The 20527-nt window shown below is 39.4% G+C and overlaps 2 protein-coding genes across 2 annotated transcripts in view; both read right to left on the reverse strand.

Annotated features, from left to right (window-relative positions):
- The window catches only part of LOC148343308 (pleckstrin homology domain-containing family G member 3), a 28038-nt gene extending 19900 nt beyond the window's left edge, over positions 1 to 8138 (reverse strand). The window contains exons 1-2 of the mRNA XM_088318642.1: positions 7902 to 8138; positions 2749 to 2816 (exon numbers count right to left, since the gene is read on the reverse strand). Of these exons, the coding sequence (XP_088174768.1) occupies positions 2749 to 2797 (49 nt within the window). The 5' untranslated portion in view covers positions 2798 to 2816; positions 7902 to 8138. The remainder of the gene's footprint in view (positions 1 to 2748; positions 2817 to 7901) is intronic.
- A 1931-nt stretch (positions 8139 to 10069) lies between these two features.
- On the reverse strand, positions 10070 to 19353 carry spint1a (serine peptidase inhibitor, Kunitz type 1 a). The gene is made up of 11 exons (XM_088318656.1): positions 19181 to 19353; positions 18642 to 19090; positions 16946 to 17103; positions 16724 to 16865; positions 13876 to 14043; positions 12728 to 12772; positions 12500 to 12628; positions 12366 to 12416; positions 12110 to 12280; positions 10993 to 11052; positions 10070 to 10878 (listed from the first exon to the last, which is right to left on the reverse strand). Exons 2-11 carry the CDS (start codon positions 19027 to 19029, stop codon positions 10691 to 10693), a joined length of 1500 nt encoding a protein of 499 aa, XP_088174782.1. The 5' UTR covers positions 19030 to 19090; positions 19181 to 19353; the 3' UTR covers positions 10070 to 10690.
- Between the last annotated feature and the right edge of the window lie 1174 nt (positions 19354 to 20527).

Genomic DNA, 20527 nt, shown 5'->3' on the forward strand with positions numbered 1-20527 from the left:
GTCAGGGAAAAGCTCACATTTAATCCGGTAAACCTCCCGTGTGCTCTGAAAGGATCCAGCCGTGCCAAGTGACCTCAGTGTATAGGCATGTGATGATCCACTTCGGAAACTCCTTCATCGACATCTCACCCCCCACCAACAAGAATGCGTCAGGCATTTGCACACTCAGCCAGCCCTCAATCTAGTCAACACTCACGTTTCCTTACACATCTGGCCTTGATGGAGGCACGAGTCCACTGTTAACATTATCACCAGTTTGAAGATCTACAACCACACTGCTGTCGTGTTAGCGCCTCTCCAAAGTCCGCATGGGTTGGTAGCAGGACAGCTGTGCTAAGTGTGGAGGAAGAAATTAATTTACTTCACGCTAAGCCGTTAATCACGTGCAAGGTCGTAAAATGGGTGATGCCGTTTATTCAGCGGTTTAGCCAGCTGTAAAACTGATTACACCTCGGCGCCGGCCAATGAGGAATTCGACATCAGTGACCTCTGATAAGGTGTAACAATAATGCCAGGTAATGGTAAGGTTTCCTTCCTTGCTTCTTCAAGTGAGTAGGTAAAAAATGAATAAAAAAAAAAAAAAGGAACCAGAAATCAGTCAAAAATGAGGACCACATTCAAGCTATTCATAAACTTGTTCTAGTGTAAATAAAACTTGGATAATGAATGACAAAACCACAGTAAGTGGCTGATTTAAATGGATCAGATTTTTTTAAAAATGCATTCAATTTTTAATAAAGTGTGGCTTTTGCCTTGCTTATGCTTGGTGAATGTAATCAAGCCATGAAATAAATCACAAGAGGCAAAAACAGTTCCATAAATGCCCCCTGTTAAAAAAACAAAAACACTAGTCTTAGTAGGTTTCAGTAAGTGTTGAACTAATAACCTCATTCAAATATATGCACGCCATCGCTTACAATACCAACCGACCAACAGTGATGCGGAATAAGCTAATAAAGACACTGACTTCATTGCGTTTCTGTGGAGAACAGAGCAAAGAGCCTGTGACTAATGTGGGTAATCCAGTGGAAGACTTCTATAGAGGGAAAGCTATTGTAGGGCTCAGTAAAATGATTTACAAGGAAATAAATACTTTTGAGGAGAGTGTGAGAGCCTGAGACAATACAGTGAGGTTGCAGCAGCAACACCTGTTACGTTGTGCAAGAATTGAGTTGAGTGCCGGTTCAGGTCTGTATAGCTTCAGATTTTATCAAAGGTTATGTGTGGTTTAATGTTAAAAGCAATTAAGCGATTAAAGAGTCCCTATCGTGGAGCTCCATACAAAAAATGTTGCTGCCATCATCTATCTGCGTCCACGTCCCGATACCCACTGGGCTGGAAAAGCTGCAAAGAATGGAGATGATCCGCCCGTCCCCCCAGAAGCCATTTAAAGCTGTACATTCTGCACACACAGCTACATTCCAGCCAGGGGGTAAGTAAATCAGCGGGAGTCCTTATCTTTGAGAGAGTTGCCCGCAGGTTTGCTAATGCTTGTCTGAGCGCCAACCATCAAACTGACAGCTGAGGTGTACATCAACCTTTTAACACTATATGATATGATAGGCAGGATATTCCACCATGGTGTGCAAAGTTGAGCTGAGGTGGAAAGTCTGAGGGCTTTTATGTTCCTGTCATCTAGGTGCTCTGGAAAAATAATCCATTGAGGCAACACATTTTTATATCTAATAGGAGGGAACATCCGCAGCTTGAAGAATAAAAATATGTGCCTTTGGGCTGCTTTTCTGGTGAAAACGCACACAGGACTGGCAATCATGCTGGTATTGGAAGAAAATGGACATCAACACAGCTCACTCAGTTCAGAAACCTTTGACCCGGCAGAGCAACTGCATCTGGATGGCCACACTCCAATGTTTACCTAGACCACACTCCAATTTGAGTTTCACCGTGTGCATTCCTTGCGTCCAATACGCCACATCCAATGAGAAAAGTCACACACATTACTAGAATTACTTGTTTCCTCATTTGTTACGGAACATCCACTCCATCCATCAATAACAAGGAAGTTAGGTCGCCCTAACTGGGTCAAAATAAATGCCGACAAGCTGCGGTGCATGTACAGTACGCTCAGTGCATGGTGTGGACTTTGGAAGTAAAATGAGTACTAATGTGGATGACACACATTTCTTCCAGCCAAATATCTCTTTGGTCCAAAGCTGAACAGAGGAAAAAAGGGAACCATTGACACAGTTGTAGTCTTCAGCCAAAGAGGGAACCCAGCGCCAAACGTAGAGTGGAAGGGAGGCGTAGGGGGTTGAGGGACAGAACAGGCTAACCGATACAAAGAGCCCCTGTGTCAAAGCTGCGGCTCTGCGACTAAAGATAATGGAAGCTAAAATAATATGTAATTTGAGTTCCCCCTCCACCCTTCTTTTATCCCCGTGCATGCAAAGTCATCACCGCTGGGCCAGACAAACTATCTTAGTCTGTGACTGACACATTCTGGTTTGATGTGTGCGAGGTTGCAGCTGTATGGCGGAGGTTGGCAGAGCTCCACAAACACACAAAGACGCTCTGAGCCAAACAGGACTGTAGGAGGACTGCTCAATGCCTAGCCAAGCCATTACTTTTGTCTAATTGTTCCACTTGCAGAATTTCTCCATTTCGATTCACTCTCCTACGCACAGGAGGGGACTGGGCCGGCAAATTAAAGCTTTAAATATACTGTAAGAGTGTATGAACAGATGAAGAGGGCATGGCTCATAAAAAGTAAAGCTGCATTGGCCTTACCTTCCCCCATTGGGCCCTGGTGGAGAACAGAATGGGACCCCTCTGGCATGGCACTCAGGCCTTTGGAGCTGAAAAAGAAAACAGAGTTAAAAAGACCGAATGCACGTCATGTCTAGACTTACAGCATATACTGCAAATCAGAGAAATTGTGATCGTTCTTGGTATTTTCCTACAGTACAATAGATAAGCAAGTCTCGTGTTTTTGTTTCTCTTCATTTCTCGTTAATCAGGCGTCAGCAGCCGAGTGGAGTGAGGCCAAAGGGTTATTGGACCATACTGTAAGTAAAAAAGGAAATTCTTGTCATTCCCCTACACATTGCTCTGGGCTTGCTCATGCCAACCACTTTGTAATGTATAGTGCAGCCCGGGTAGAGGCAGGCAGGGTGGAGACTGTGATATGAGCTCATTACGAGAGTAAGGGCAGTGCAGGGACGCAGTAGAACACACTCTCGACAGCAATGACCAAAGCAGAACTGTTAGGATTGGGACAAAAAAGATCTTCGAAAATGGTCAGCGGATCACACGTACAATACATCATGATAGAGGCAAAACTCGAGCACGGACAATTTTGGAACAGTCCGGTGTGCAAAGAAATAAAAATTGGTTAAATGCAAGAAACTACTGTTCATGTTTATGTGCATAATTTGGTTTTCTTTTTAAAGACTCAACTGAGATCTAAGTTACACTTTGTGGTGTCGTATTTTTCCCAACCCTTCATGCTCGGATTAGGTGTGTCCCCATACGACAAATCCACAGCCAGTTCCTCTCTGGTTTCTTGCAGTAAATTAACATGCATCACCATACATGACAACTTGTTCATCTGTGACTACATGTGAGCCAGCGGCCTTAGAAACATTGCATTCTTAGTCCAGCAAGATCAGAGGAGCAGAAATTTTTTGGGGATTAGGATTGCATTGTTCCATTTGATTTGGCTGGCCACTGTGCCGATCTGACAGCCTAGCCAGCCGAGGCTAAAGTGAGCCCATTGCCAGGAGGAGTGCCAATTAAGATGTGCAGGAATGCAAAGAGAAATGTCATAGGGCTGGACACTTTGTGCTCAAGAATAGTGCTTCTTTGCGAGAAGGATGCCACCTGGAATGCTGTAAAAGACTTTTTAATTTAATTTAATTTTATTATTTTTTTTAGTCACTATGTCTCAACTCAAATGGCAACCATTGCAACAAATGTAATACAAAAGTCCCACCTTTATCATGGATCTAATGAGACTGTAAATGATCCAGCCATGTCGATTTCGATACAGCACTCTGGCTGCCTCAATGGCATTCTTTACAAATGAGGCCTATCTATAAAAGCCTCTGCTCCAACTTGGGCCAATTGAGTATGAAGTAGTGCGTACGTTGTGAGTAATTTGCTCAAGTGGGCTTCGTGTTGTGGGTGTAGGCTTTGAACTCGTCTTCGCCAAGTCATAAAACCCTAAGACTCTCACCCACAATGACCTCTGATCTCACCGCACTTGCCCATGTCCAGAACAACAAAACTACGGTACGCTAATCTTTCTACGGTCAAAGAAAGGCACAAGGGGAGAAAAAGGTTCAGAAAAGTAAAAATAACTGTCTGGGTTTTGAAAAAGGGATAAATGCCTGACTTGGAGGAGAAATCTAGCCGATTAAAAATGTATTTTGGAATAGTTCAAATCCGTGTATCCCACATACTGTATAAAAATAATTAAACAATGCTAACTCATTAGATTACACCTAGGCTTGCTGACATATCACACATCTTTATGCTTGTTTTCCTTGGGAGGGGACATGGCCAAATGTATAATCATAAGAAAAACATGTCAAACAGTCCAATATTCATGCTAAGTTGACCACCTGTGCTTGAACGAGCTGCCATTTTTCCCAAATGAGAGTGTTTGGTTCCCACAGCTGACGGATGCATTACCCGCAGAGCAAGGGAGTCAGCAATTTTCTCCCTAATAGGAGACAGATGCAAGTCAAGCCATTCCGATGGTTATTAAACCAAAGAGCACCATTGGATCACTTCTCCCTTGTTCCTCTAATTGCCAGGCTTCACGCTAATCCATTGCTCAGATGGCTTTCTTGAAACCATAACAAACGTGTTCAAGGGGACAGATGAGAGAAGAAGCACAGGTAAACATGTGCAGTGAATCGTGAATCAAGACCTTAAAAAAAAAAGGCTTGGGCATCGACTAGAGCATTTTTTTACTTTTTGACGGCCATCTGGATGGTGCGTGAGTGAAGTGAAACCAGTTAGCACGTCTACAGAGGAAGTTGGAGCAAAACGATACTTCCGCTCTCTTTTTTCCCAATTTTCTTCAGTACTGGGTTATACAGGGGGTGGGGGGGTACAAGCACAACTGTGAGCCTTTAATCCAAAAGAAGCATGTGATGGAAGATGTGAAGATCTTTTAACATGCTCAAAGTCACAGCTCAAGTTTTATTTTATTGAACAAAATTCAATCAGGGCAGGAAACGGTGGAAATTACCGTACATATCTCGTTTAAAAGAAATATTTTCCCTGTTGCCTGGACTTAGTTTATCCTTTAACATGTCTGTGCCAGACTTTTATTATAGTTACAGAAATGCACAAGTACAAACAGAAGAGCAGTTACACAAGCGATAAACAATTTTTATATTTACTGCTTTACAAGGATTTAGTTCACAGTCCTCAAAGCTTAAGTAAGTCATTATGGACTGCTCCTCTTCTGCCCCTGTGACTGAGCTCACGTGGATGCCAAGACGACTGCCAACACAGAGCAAAATTATGTGCAAGTAGGCACTTAATGATTGTTTGAAGCGACAATAATCCGCCCATATTGACGTTTGGACATGCAGATCAAGCTGATGGGAGAAAAAGCTAAAAATACTTCAGAGAACGCTTGCTCTCTCAGGGATGAACTAACCGTGTCATGTTGCAGTTGCAGTTTGCCCCTAAATGGCCTGGGCATGACATAAGCCCCCTGGGATATCTTCAGTCAGACATGGTGGGGACAGACAAACAGGGGCACCATCAGTCGGGGGAACTTTATGTGGAAAACAAAAATGAATTCAACCTGACACGGCAAGCAGGAGACTATTGGCCAAATTAACTTTTTTTTTTTTTTTTTTTTTAATAATTTCAGCACTGGCGCTATGTTTATCTAGCAAGACCTCCTTCCCCAGCGAAGATTGCCACCCTGACACTGTCTTTCCCGCATTACTCCTGCACTTTATCCCCTTAAACACAGGCCTCAAGAGACTAACCACTTTCTATTCACACGGGTAAACAATACACCCTGACACTCTCGCTTCATCTCAATCAAATCCTCACTTTCTACAAAAGCACCTCCCACACTGACACAACAAATGAGCCACTTATATGAATCCACTGCTTTTTGGAGCATATGTTGTGGTATGTGATTAACACCCTTTGTGAATACTTCTGCCCAAACGGTATATAAAAACCCTCATCAAAAAAGCCCTTAAAAATTGAATGCTGTTCCCCACTGTGATAAAAAAATAAACATTATTTCTATATTCTGGGGCCATTCATACAAACAAAGAGTAAGCAAATATTCAGTAAAAAGAGGAGTTTTGCATGCATTTTTTTAAGTTTTAAATCCATCCCCATTCACACAACCATGCAAAAATGCCTGTAATTTAAAAGCCACTGTAATTTGCATTCCCTAGCTGGACAACGTTTGCACCAGCTGCTTGACTGCCCAGTCTTATCGAAAAACCTATTTCTAAACAAGTTTAAGTCTAATCAATAAATTATTTGTTCAAATATCACATAATGTGAAGGGCATTCAAACTGATTGTGTCAATGGAGGACAAGCAGATTGTGCTCTTGCATGTAGTGTCATCATTGACAACGAGCTTGGCACACATATTACAGCTTGTTAAGTTTTGCAGGTACTATATGAGCAATTGAGAAATATTTAGATAGTGTTTTTGTTTGCATGTGAAACTTCACCTCATAAAAGGTTCCACTTTTACTGACTTAATGTCATGTCAACATACCCCAAGTCCCCACATTGCTTACAGGTAAAAGACAAGGGTACACAGCTACACACTAGCATCTATGGGACTACCAGCTGCCTTACGCCTTCAAAGGAATATGGCAGGAACGTAACAATATAAAAACATAGACTTGACCTCCATATGGCGCCTCGAATGCAAAATCACTTCGAGCACACACTCTCCTATGTTTGCATGTTATCAAAATAAGTCTGGTAATTTCATAACAGTTGCAGCGTTCCAAGATTTTGAAAGAATGAGTGCCAGATTGGAGGTCCAAGACGCTCTTGGTTAGTTTCCTCTCTAGACCACCTGGATGGAGGCTGCTAATTGTATTGGGGGAAACATTTGCTTGAAATTATCTTGAGATATTGTCTGCAAGGTCAAGTGGGGTCAAAGAGGGAGAAGACGGAACGTTTCACTAGTAGCTGATTGATTTTGCTCCTTTATTCTTCTGCAGCTGGTCACTGACCTAGCTCAGCTTGCATTTTAAAAGAAGAAACTCAAGGAATCACACTGGGACACTCATTAGAGGGGAACAATTGGCTTTGGCTGGGCTAAATGTGGGAACCATGGGGGGTCAGCGAGAAAGAGGAAATGGCAAATGATTTTGTGGCATCAAGCACCTCAAAAGAGTTGGCCTTAAACATCAAACAGAAATAAAGCTACACAACATAAAAAGACAAAACAGGGTCAACCAACTGAACAAAGTTCACTTGACTGAAAGTGTCCAGTTCAAACACAAACATGTCTTATCTCACTGAAACTCACGAACACAAACAGGACTGACAAACGTTGGAATTGTGAATTTACGGACACAAAAAAGCAATTCTTGACGCCATGCATGTCAGACTTCCACATTGAGAAATGCGATGCACTGTTTTGCTTCAAAGAGCCAAAGAGGACTCGCGGCTGGAAAACAGTAAAGACATCTCCGTTGAAATTTAGACCAGACTACTGTATATGGTAGCCTTGAGTTGAGGACGTAAGCGTCCGCATAACACCGAACGAGCTAGTTTATGACCACGTTCGAAAACGACATCAACAAAGCAACCATTAAAATCAACGCCAAACTACACCCTCAAATTGTATTTAAAATTTAAGTAATCGTCCAATTGGTAGAATTAAAAAGAGCGTCAAGTTAGCAAAGATTTACAGTAGCTCACGTACCGAATTGGCCACTTTCTTGTCTTCCAACGACCTTTTGCTGAGGAGGAAAAGTTTGACTCGATACTTTCTTGTTAAGAATACCACTGACACGCCGTTAATTCTTTAATTTCCACATGTTAAGGTCCCACGGAGACGTACATCTTCCTTCAGGCATGGGTCTCGCTCGCACAGATTGCAACTGTCTGAACCGTTTCATCCTTTTCAAGAGCAGGAAAGTAAGGCGTTGCGTTCACGTGATGTCGGAAAAACGGAAATCCTCCTGTGAGACAATGTATTGGAAAAAAGTCGGGTTTAGCAACTTCGAATATTTAATTACTATGAAATCGTCTCATTAGGAATATTTAGCCCTATATGAACATTCTTTAGCATTTATGCGTAAAGCTTTGCCAACATGTCCCACTTGCCTGTAGATGTTGAAATATACGAGGAATGTGAATGTGGCAAAGGGACTACGGCTTTTGACGTCGCCGTTATGTTTCCTCAGATTTGGCATGTTGTGCAAAACTACTTACTACGGAAACCAAATATCTCTTCTTTATACTGATAGACAAACCATATACTCAATTTTTCCTACATATTTGTTCCTTTTCATTTTCATATCAAAGTGTTTGCCCACCGAATTTATCTTGTTTGATTTTTGAATGAAAATAAAAAAAATAAATATATACACATTTCCCAACATAAAGAAATGAAATAAAAATAAAGCGCATAAACGTATGCATGGAAGCATGTTATTCAGAAGCTTAAGAATGTATGATATAGTGTATTTTCTTCTCTTTCTCACAGTACTTTTTTAAAGGAGCGTCTTGGGCAGCGTTGTGAATTAACAAAACAAATTGGAACGCTTACAATTTCATTTATGGGGGTCAGGTCATCTGAACGTTTGGCCCACAAAAGAAGGCTTCAGTGAAACAGTTGGGCTGGATGATAATTTATGTGAGGCTGATCAAACGACCTGAGTGTTTTGCTTAGACTTCTCCCGCTCTGCTTTTCTCCTTCCATACAGGATTATACTGAATGCTTCATTGAGAGACCTTTGAGAATAGAAAGTATAACTTTAATTGTTTAGCACAATAACTATTGAGGCTCCGTCATTAAAATATGAGAGAAAGAGAGGCTGTCACACCGTTTCTTATTAACGATAAAACAACTTCAAACCTAACTCAAGTTTATTGCGATCAGTCAAAACACCAATACTGCCACCTGTTGGTCAAAATTGGAAATGTAAAGTGAATGTCCAGGTGAGAATGATCTAACCTGGGGAAAAAAACAATACTGTTCTGCATAAATCATATGACTGGCAGCAAAAGTACGCACAGTATTCTCTTAAGTAGTAGTAAAAATTAGTTTTGCAAATACGACTTCTACGTCATCTTAATCAGACTGGCCGATAATGTGTAACTGAATGATCCATCCATCAAGAGATCCCACTGCCTTTGAACATTTTCTAAAGATGTTAAATCGTCATATTTTTAAAAGAAAAACGATAGTGATAATAGATGTCATAAGCATTATCCTAAACATTTAGTCTCAACCTATTTAGAGCTATCCAAAGAAATTGCTTAATCGACAACTAATCTATTATCAAATTCATTGACAATTAATTTAATAATTGAGCTAGTTTAAACACATTGTTCAGCTCATAATTGTCAAAATCATCTGATTTCATCTTGCATGAGTAATTCTCTGATTTCCAGAGTCCATCATGAAAGCAGGCTATGCAGTCTTTTGTGTTTGATCAAAATAAGACATTTGAAAATACCTGCTTTTACATTGGAAAACAATGTGTGAACTAGTAACGGAATCATTTTCAAAAAGCTTGGTGAATGCTGAACTGTTTAGTTTTCTTTTTTTTTTTAAAAAAAAACCAATACCAAATAAGCAATGAGAATTGTTGAATAAAGAGTAATCTGGGAAAAATGGTTTCATAATATACTTAAATGCTTCATGAAATTGTATCTGACAATTTTGTTAAATCAATGGAATAATCAAGATAATAGATTTAAAAAATATATTCAACAGTAACAGACAGCACAACTACCAACACAAAAAACCTTGGAATATGGAATACTTATTTTTCAAGGCATGGATCAAGTTTTTCATAGTGCTACGCGGACATCAATCCCTTATGACCAACAATGATGAAACAAGATGAAACGCTGCCAAGATTTAGAGGTAATTCTTTTATTTGGCTTAACCATCACGGCACTGCTTACGACAACAACTTGTGCCAAGTGATAAGCAAGGCTGCTTTATTTGCGTGCATTATGCTTAGTTATAAAAACATTTTTAAAAACGAAACATTCCTTCTAAAACTATTATCCAGATTATGGATTATTCCTATATTTTTCAGATTATCCAAGGGAGTAAAAAGCAGAAAGTAAAACTATAAAACAGACGTGAGCTATCAAAGTTAAAGTAGCATTACATGGAACTCAAGTATTGCATTTGAAGAAGTAGACTTTTACTTTGAAGTAACAGACCTTTATGAACCTGGGGTAAATAAAGTATAAAGACGTAATCTAACAAATGAAATTACTCAAATTCCCTGTAAATCTAAATAGGAACTGTTAGTCATCAAGACAGTGTTAAAACAAACTTAATGAAAATCAAATATTTAAACAGACACTGCCTCCTGTACATATTGCTTTTAAAAACTTCACACACACACAAAACAGTTCCACTTGCAGAGTGAAAAGACATTGTTGTCTCTCTCTCATCAATCAGAGTTCATTCGGTAAATGACACAGCTCTGGCGTCTGCTCTCATTTACCGCACAGACAGTGGGGTCAGATGGGCTTGGTGGTACTGTTGTAGACAAGATGCTCCCTGTCTTCTATGGAGGTGAGCGGAGCGTTGTTGACTGGCACATGGTGGTGCTGTGACGACTTCTTCTTCCCCTTCATGAAGCAATACAAAAGGATGCCCAATAGGATGACTATAGCTATGCCCAGGACAGCTGCTATCGCTATAACACCTGTGCAAAAAAAAAAAAAAAAAAAAAGACCACTGGTTCATTTGACGGGGAAGGAAAAAAACAATTTGGGGAATGTTTTTTTTATTTATTTAAATTACAAGGACAGTTACATACCTGTCTGACTTTCAGACACTCTACGCTCAAACTCCTCTTTTCGTGCAAACACATCTTTTTCTGGAGAGAGAGGGGCAGGCGGCATGGAAAAACAGAAGAAAAAACATTTTTGACTCAGAAAATACTGCTGGCATAAAGGATTCTGTACTTCATCATGTTAGCTAGCCTCATTTGATGCAAATATCTCAGCCTTTCAATCGTTACGAATTTGTTAGGTAAAGTGACAAGAATGCCACCTTGCAAAACCACTTCCTTCCATATGAGGCGATGCCGAGTTAGTGAATTGAATCCAACTTGAAACTAATCTCATTCATTCCTTCTCACAAGTGTTGCTGATAGTTAAATCATTACTGACTCGGTAACCCAAAAAATGGATGCCTTTGTTTTTGGAATGTATTATCAGATTACTGTGATTGCATTTTTATGCTTTTGTACTTACATGCCCACCAAGTCCACCGTAAAGCAACAGAACATGAAAGTAATGATACATATTTTCTTTTCTTTGATTTCCCCTGGGCTAATAAATTTTACCAGCATCACCAATGTGAGGAAATAACCTACAGCAAAGGAAAATGTTGGTGAAAGCAAAAACATTCCAAACTCAAGCTGTACTTCAACATTGGGAGCTTAGGTGCCAAAGGAAAATAAACAGCTGATTGACTCATATGAATGCTAGATCGTGTAGGTGCGTTTTTAAATATGCACTTTATGAAAGGCGTGAAGTCAGTGAGAAGCAAGGTTGTAATAGTTTGGGATTTTTCATTAGTTAATTTTTATTTGGTTTTCAAATTCGATTAGTTTTAATGAGTTTTAGAAACTGGTTTGCAAGTATTTATTCGTTTTTTTTAATGCTTGGATTTAGTTTGTAATAAACAAATAGATTTAAAATCGACCCCAAAAGCTTATTTATTTATTAAATTCATTGACAGACAGGCAGATATTTTTTTAAATTACAGTTCGTTGCATTTACTTTTGTAAACAGAAAAAGTTGTTTCGGTTAACTATAATTTTTTTTAACCATAAAAACTCATTTTACGACCAAAAATGTTTTTTAGATTTTAGTGTTCGCAATTTCGTTCATTCTCGTAAACTATAATAAACCTCGAGTACCACCCACCTGTCACACCTTTGCAGACCTTCACACAGGCCTCCTTTGATTCAAATCTGTTTTCATTTCCCTGGCAACCACCGTAGTTGAAGCGACTGCAGTCCTGCTGGAGAGGGTTGTAGTACCACTTAGTGAGAGTGTCCCGGCAGCTGCCTGTCTGTGGGGGCTCAGTGCAGCGCACTGAAAACAACAGGAAATTAAGATTGAATGATCATAAATCATGACATATTCTACGAGGACAATTTGTCTCGGAAATAAAAGTCACCTTTTTGCTCATCCACTGGAATCTTCAGCAAAATCTGAAATGTGTTGTCCACTGACATACAACAAAAAATATTAAGTGAAGTTTTCACTGAAATAAGCTCAATGAGTTAAAAAAAAATTAAAATTGATTCTTACAGTCCTTGCATTTTTGCTCATCTGAGCCGTCGCTACATTGTGCAGTTGAGTCGCACTCCAAGCCAGGTTCCAAACAGCAGCCGTTTGCACAGGTGAACTGCTCGGGGGTGCATGCGACGCCACACTTTTCTGCAGAATACAAAAAGCACCGGCAGCATGAACACACAATACAGTCTACACTACTGCATGCTTAAGACAACTCTGCCATTAGGTACAAATCCGTAATACCTCGTTGATCTGGAACTGGTAAACCTCTACCGCTACCCCTTTTTTCTGAGGGAGGAAAAAAAAAAAACATTAGTATTCACCAGACTGCAACAACAACTGGAGAGGCTCAGCAAGGTATTATGATGGACACACATTTCAGCCAGTAAGATATGATTATTGCAAGCATTATTGGAGAGCCTAAGGTGGACTAAATATGTGATGTGACTCAGATGTAGTATGCTCTTTTTGTCCCCGGGTGTCGTGACTTCATTTTTGGCTCAAGAGATTAGAAAGTCATTATTGAATGTCTCAATCCTCTCCCATCCTGAATTTTAGTCATTCAGAAAGAAACAGCTGCAGGTTAATTTTAGAATGAACATCTTTGGGAAGAATTATTGATTTATATTGTAAAATTATATATTTGTTAGCTAGGGGAAATTGGATTGTTTACTGTAAACATCGATTGGTACACTGTACAATATTTTTGCTCTCCGTTTTTGAATCTGTTGGTATTATTTCAAAGTGTGTTTAGAGACTTTAAAAAAAAAGTGTCAGAAATGCTATAAAGTTCCCGGGGAATATTTAAATGGTTTTGCTATATCAAAATTTCACTTATTGCAAAGGTGGTCTGGGACATAACCTGTGATGGAGCAGATCAGAATCTCTCAACATTCTTTTTTTTTTATTGCCCGTTTCCTCTTTATGTGGGAAATCTGATTTATGGTTTGATTTAGAATAAATTAAAAAGAACATGTGGATAGAGTCAGACTATCTTTAGATATGTGCTGCGCAATTGCTTGGTATGCATTGGAGAGCACCCAAGTGTCATTTTCTGCCATATTGTGTGTACGGCAGGCCTAACAGAAACTAATTACGTGCAACTGCTTGACAGGAAAATATTAGTCAAAGTCAACCTTCCGCTTTTTGCATGAATAACAACCATGAGCAAGATTTAAAGTGGTTGAACCACAAATTGCTGTTACCATGGTTCATATATTTTTAATACATGCAAATATGCAACGCGCAATATTTGCAATTTAAAAGGAAAGCGTACCCAAGCTTGTTATGTAGACTTTATATCCGGAATAAAGAAGTCTCACAAAAATGTCAAATAATCCCCAGGATGTATCCACAAAGTGAATGCATGATTGCAATAGAAGTCAACATACCTGTGCCATAGCATGCATTTGTGCACTCGTCCTTAGAAAGGTAGTTATTGAGGTTTTCCCTGCAGCCACCAAAGACAAACTCCTCACACTTCTGCGAAGCAGCGTTGTAGTGCCACCGAGGGAAGGCACCACGACATGGTCCAATCTTCTTTGGAGCCATGCAGTGATCTGCAGGAAGTAAGGGGAACTTTTAATTGATATTTTTGTTTTGTTTTTATTACAGACACTTGAAAATATTCTGCCAACACAAAATGTTTTTCCTAGTCAAACGTTTCCATTATCAATACCCAAACTAAGCAACATGAAAAGTCATTTCTCGGTTTGACACTGACAAACAGTTCATTTAATGTCACTCATGTCTACCTCGGAATCAATGTACACCACACGTCAACAATAAAAGCTACTATCTCTGAAATCTGATCTTGTGCTTTTTCAATTTTTTTTGTCGCTTTTCTCAACAGTCAACAACTTGTGGTGGAAGAGTAGACAGACTACACAAGATGGCATTGTGGAAAGAGGTATCAAAAAAAGAGGATGCTTGCTTAACAGTGTGGGGCACAAAGATGTAGTTTGTTACGATGTGGCTGGCTGATAAGACATACCGGATAATGCTCATCTTACATGACACTACAAAAACCTGCATTGACGATGCACCATATGTTAACTGAAAACTATAGCTGCCATTTTCTTTTGTTTTAAACAGTTCACACTATTGAGTGCCTACAATATCACATGAAAAGAAATTTTAATTGAACGCTGAAAACTAAAATCTGATGGAACACTTGAGGATAAAACATTGTTCTGTTGTACCTGTACCTACCTCACTGGTAGAAAAATTCTAAATTTGAATTAAAAAAAAACTAAAATAATGTTTAAATATGGACTCAATCATCATCTATACCATAAATACAAATATATTTTTACCGGGATTTATAAAACCAACAACAATTTAAATTTGGGTTTCTACAAATGTTTGACAACGTCTGCGGGTTTATATATACTTTATCCAATCCCGCCGTACACTGAGTAAAATGACAAAGGGCATTCTGATTAAAAGTGAGGTAAAAATGGTCACTCACAATAATTTAGACGGCTACATTTTACTCAGTGAATCTCCAGGTCAATGAAACCTGAATTCCCCCCCCCCCACCTCTGTTGCTACACGTATTCCACATTCCCCCCAAAAAAATTGTATATGGATAATTTTACTGAATTGCTGTAGGCCTTATATTTTTCCACAATGTGTACTTACGGTAAACCTTAGAATAAATATATTAATTAACCACTCATGGATAAAAGCTAAATGCCTTCTAATGACTTTGATAGAGGACGATTAGACCTTTCTCGTTTACGAAACCTAAACTGAAACCAGACCGACAGGTTTTGTTGAGTTGGGGGTGGAGGGAGTGGGAGTATACCACATACAATACGCTCAATTCCGTTTTCCAGTGAGCTCAAAACATAAGCATGAAGGTTCATGTCAGCAGGTCACGGGCAGTATTCTGAAAAAATGACCTGGATTGTGGATCCCAACAAGGAAGAGGAGACTGAAGCGGTCAGATCACATATTCTAGTTCTCTTATCTTTGTACCGTACTATCGTTCAGCCCGTAGGAATTAAGTCAACAAGTTTTGACAGGTTTCATCACATTAAAAGACAAAGGCTCCACAATGGCAGAAAAACAAGGAGGTCATCTCTTCAGAAGTATTTGGCTGGGCTTGTAAACAGGGTAAATGATGAGCAAAACAAACAGAAATGTGACCATAAAGGGAAAACATGTCGGTATGTAAAACACCCCGAGGAAAGTACATGAGCATAAGGGCATTGTCTCAACATGAAACAAACAGGCGACTCTGAAGGGGCTCAAAAGACACGTAAGAAGCAAAAGTGGTTCAAAAGTTGTCCCTCCACTTCCCTACACTCAATTAAATTTGTTTCCTTTTCTGAAAATAGTAATTTTGACAATATAAAATAAACTGCTATTCTATGGTTATCATACAATTTCTCAGAATTTTGCACATTACCCCATTCTATTCTTTACGATAATATATTACATGCTGCACCACTACTCCATACACGGCATTCTGGGTAATGTTATATTCATAAAATATGAATAAAGCAGTAAAATCCACCCGATTTTGTACATCTCTGGTGGTGGCCATTTTGCCACTTGCTGTCAACTGAAAATGACCTCAGTTGCGCAGCTCAGATTACGACCAATCAAGGCTCAGGTTCAGAAAACAGATGAGTCATTGGTCATCACCTGAGTAAATGCGATGCCATTTTCAGTCGCCAAAAGGCTTGAAACAGGCGGATTTTTCTGCTCGACTCATATTCCAAAAATGCAATATTAATCAGAATGCCATGTTTAGATTCGTGAAGGCACATAAAACATTGAAGATTTTTGGGGGGTTGACTTTCCCTTTAAGAAACCCTCTGATGATGTTTTCAATGGCGGTACTAAATGCCATTTGTCTTTCAGAAACAGTGGCTAGTAGCAGAAGATAATAAACATTTCAGAAATTCGAAAACAGCACACAATCACCTTGGAATCGTGCTGCCAATATTAGGTCATACAATATTAGACAAAAATGTTCACCCTGTCATTGCACACCATGTCAGCAAGCTCAAGTATTTTCCTCATTGCATGTATTCCTATATTCTCTGCTTGTAGTTAATTCATTAAAAAGTGTAGGAGCTTGATCAATATGCATTTCTAACAGTATAACATCTACTTAAAACAACTGAGAAATGTTTGATGTCAAATGAAGAAGTCTCAAAGGCTGCTTACGGTGACGACTCGCATGTAATGGCCAGGAAAAGTTGTTAATAAATCTGAGAAACTTACGTTCCGACTGTTCAGGTGTAAGAACCAGAACAGAGACTTTGGTCGAGTCCGACTGACCAATGGTGTCTGTGACGGTCAATTGGAATTTGTACATTCCCGACGTCAGATTGGACACAATAATCTGGTCATCAAAGATGGTTTTCTATATGAAAACAAAGCCTTATTTACCATAAGGATGCATCACGTTCTAAGAACTCAACGAAGCTACTAACAGTGACTCACCTCAATAACAGCATAAGGATATTCAGTGAGCATTTGCCATAAATAGGACACAATCCCTTCGTCATCTTTGCTCTCCAAGCCGTTCAGTGTCACGCTGTCCTGAGGCTGGACCACACGGTCCTGGCCTCCATTGGCAACCGGTGGACGGTCGGTTTCCTCTGGAGAGACACCATGGTCACAGTTTTAATACTCAACCACGGATTGCACATTGATTCTCTTCTAAAGTCATACGGCAACACATTCACAAGTGAAACGAAGCAGTGGTAGCGGAGAAACCAAACAGTACACCGGGGGCTGTACGGGCTTGGCGTGTATCGACATGCTGAAATGGAGGTTTCTAGCCTAGTTATGTGGCCTCACACATCGTGAGTGCAAACAGACTAGTGAACTGGAACCTACTGAAAAAAAAAGCTGCACAATTTAATGTTGAGGAGAGGTATACATTTAATTAGTCAAATGAAAAATAGCACAAACAACTTCCCACCAAGAAGTACATTGGATTCATAATAGTCAGTTTTTGGTTTGCAGTCCCTCAGTTGGATTCAATCATGTTTTTAAAAAAATATTTGAGATCTCTGAGTATTATATATTTTTTGCTGCATCTTTATGGTACACAAACAGAATAATTGTGGCGATGCCCATTGGGACACATTTTGGTCATCTACGCACCCGTAGGCCTTTCTACTTCATGGAACATCATTTAAATAAAAGCATATTTTACAAGGAAGGGGAACATTCACAGAAGATAAATTTGGCATTCAATTTTAAAAAGAAAACACTAAAAAAACAATGTTCTTCAAGCAAAATTGATTCGATCAAACTTTTAATACCAAGTTAGACTATACTAACTATTTTTTACTGGAAGCACAGTGGCCCCTATTGTACAATTTTTGGGGCACACACGCACTGTAAAGCGACTAAAATATTCCTCCGCTACTTTTCATTATATTACTGATAAATGGGCTCAAATTTGGAGCAGAGGTTTGTTAACAACAAAAACAGAGTCATAAAAATAAGCATTAAAAATAGAAAGAAAACAAATCTGGAAAATCACTGCTCACAAATATGTGAGTGGATGAAAACTTAACTTGGATGGTCGCAGATTTTAGATGTCACCATTTAGGGGAAGTCTGGAGCCTGGCAAGTACCTCCATTATGACCAACATTAAGATACAGTAGCGTAGTAGGCCTAAGTCTTTAGAAAAAGACATCTAATTCTTAAGTAGCCAACATATCATACAATGGGCTGAAATAAACGTCTTACCGATTTTATTTAAATTGCATACATATATGTAAAATGGTACCAAAATAAAGGCTGAAAAACAAACAGTTTTCAAAGATCAAATGCACGTGAACAAGGAAAATATAATGGAACTTAAGTGAAATTGTGAACAAAATTTGAGAATCACTACTTCTGCCCGGAGATAGCTGGGATAGGTTCCAGCACGCCTGCGACCCTCATCAGAAGAAGCAGTTCAGACAATGGATGGTTGGCCTAAAGACATCCTGATATGCTGGACAATTCTGTTGGCAACCCACTTCTGGGTCCAGAGACTCCCGAGCCCGAGAATCACTGATTTAGAGTATTCAAGAAAATGACATTAAAATGGTGTTGGAAGTGAATAATCGAGAGGGGAGGTGATTAATAAAAAAAGGATATATTATGACTTGTATGCGTTTGCCTAGATAGTCTTACTTGGTGGGAGATCCACCTCCAGGTAGCTCTCATAGACAGACTCCAAGATGTAGTTGTAGTAGCCTTTCTTCCTGACGAAGCGACAGGCGTACTTTTTCTTGTAGAGGCAGTTAAAGAGGAAGCAAGAGTTGATGGAGTTATCCTCGGCACCTCTCTGCATGAAGGCCACATTGCACTTTTCGTCCTTGCAGCAGGCCGCCACGCAATCTCTGGAACGGTCCAGTTTAGGGGACGAGATGAACATGGCCCCGTCCTTCACGGACTCGTCGACATCGAGTACAAAATCTTCCCGGCCTTTCTTAAATTTGGCCAAACACTCCTCACCTGTCTCCTGACTACAGGCGCACCCCAAAAATACCAATAGCAGCACCAGCGGCCACCGATCCATAGTTATATTAATTATAAAACAAAAGTCCTTCTACAATTCAAAATCGGATTCCTAGCGCCACCTGTAACGAAACCGAGGCCAATAATTAACTACAAATGTCTTCCTGGAAGCTTTAGGCCGCGAAGGGCGAGCACAAATGTGGCCGTGTTACCTTTTCACTAAAAAACTAAAACAGAAGAACATCCACGAAGAGTAAAGTCCTGCCAAGCCCCGCCGTCCGTGACACTTTCGTGACTGAAAGACTCCAAAGTTTGAGCACTACAAAGAACTGTGGCGTGTGACGACACAGTGCAATGACTCAATCTTCACTCACCTGGTCCAGAGACAGGAAGTGAAATTCCACTCCAGAACATACCACGCCCACGCCTCTCTCTCTCTCTCTCTCTCTCTCTCTCTCTCTCTCTCTCTCTCTCTCTCTCTCTCTCTCTCTCTCTCTTAACTTTATTAGTATAAAAAATGTTTGGGGTACTCAAGGGAAAAAAATGCAATTTCGGGGTGCTCAAGAGTAACAGTGAGTGATAACTTTCACAAATAATTGACTGTTCCCAAAACGCTTTAATAACATCAAATATTACTATACCCTTAAAAATACAGTACATTAAAAAGCTTCCAGGTAAGCACGTATGCACAATGAACAGTCATAATTCTTGATGCTGATGATGATGATGATGATGAGGAGGATGATGATGATGATGATGACGATGGAAGATGAACTCTGCTTTGGTTAGTGTAAAACATTCAACATTTGACTGCACAGCAAAACCCACTAATCACAGAGCACGTATCGACAAAAAGGGCGTGAACACTCACATTCACACTTATGGACAACTACCTAACATGCATGTTTTTTAAAATTTGAGAGGGAGTACCTGAAAAAAAAAACATTCAAACATAGGGAGTATGTACAAACTCCACACATCACAGTTGAAAAATTGATGCACTAATCACATTTATATCGGCCGCTTATATTATATCACGTTTAAAATGAATAAATAATTAAATAAATAAATAAATAAATAACAAAGATATTTCAAACATTAAAACAGTCCAGCATGTCCTGCAGCACAACAGGATGAGCAATTTAAAATATTTATAAGTATGGCGGTTCTGCAGTGCAATACAACCACATTGCATCACCCTTGCGTTTCATTATTTTACATGTAGCTGAAAGAGGTAACCAAAAGCATTTCTCAGTATGATACAGCTTGTACACTACTTCACCAGCACCTCAATACGTGTTCCACACACAGTATTGCTTTACAGAAATACTTAAGGATTAGCATGTTTGTAAAGGCAAAACATTTTGAAACTGTTGCACTTTAAAAAAAAAAAAAGAAATATTTTGCAAACCAGGGTGTATATGCACAGTTTATTATATTTAAGTATATTAATTAAGTATTTTATAATGTTTTCAATAAGGGGTACATTTATTTGTTACTTTAGTTTCATTTTCTAGCTGAAAAAAACAAATATCAGTTGTTTGTTTAAACATACTATG

Source organism: Idiotropiscis lumnitzeri, chromosome 1, assembly GCF_059441095.1.
Source record: "Idiotropiscis lumnitzeri isolate Australia: NSW breed Sydney's pygmy pipehorse chromosome 1, RoL_Ilum_1.0, whole genome shotgun sequence".
Lineage (NCBI taxonomy): Eukaryota > Metazoa > Chordata > Actinopteri > Syngnathiformes > Syngnathidae > Idiotropiscis > Idiotropiscis lumnitzeri.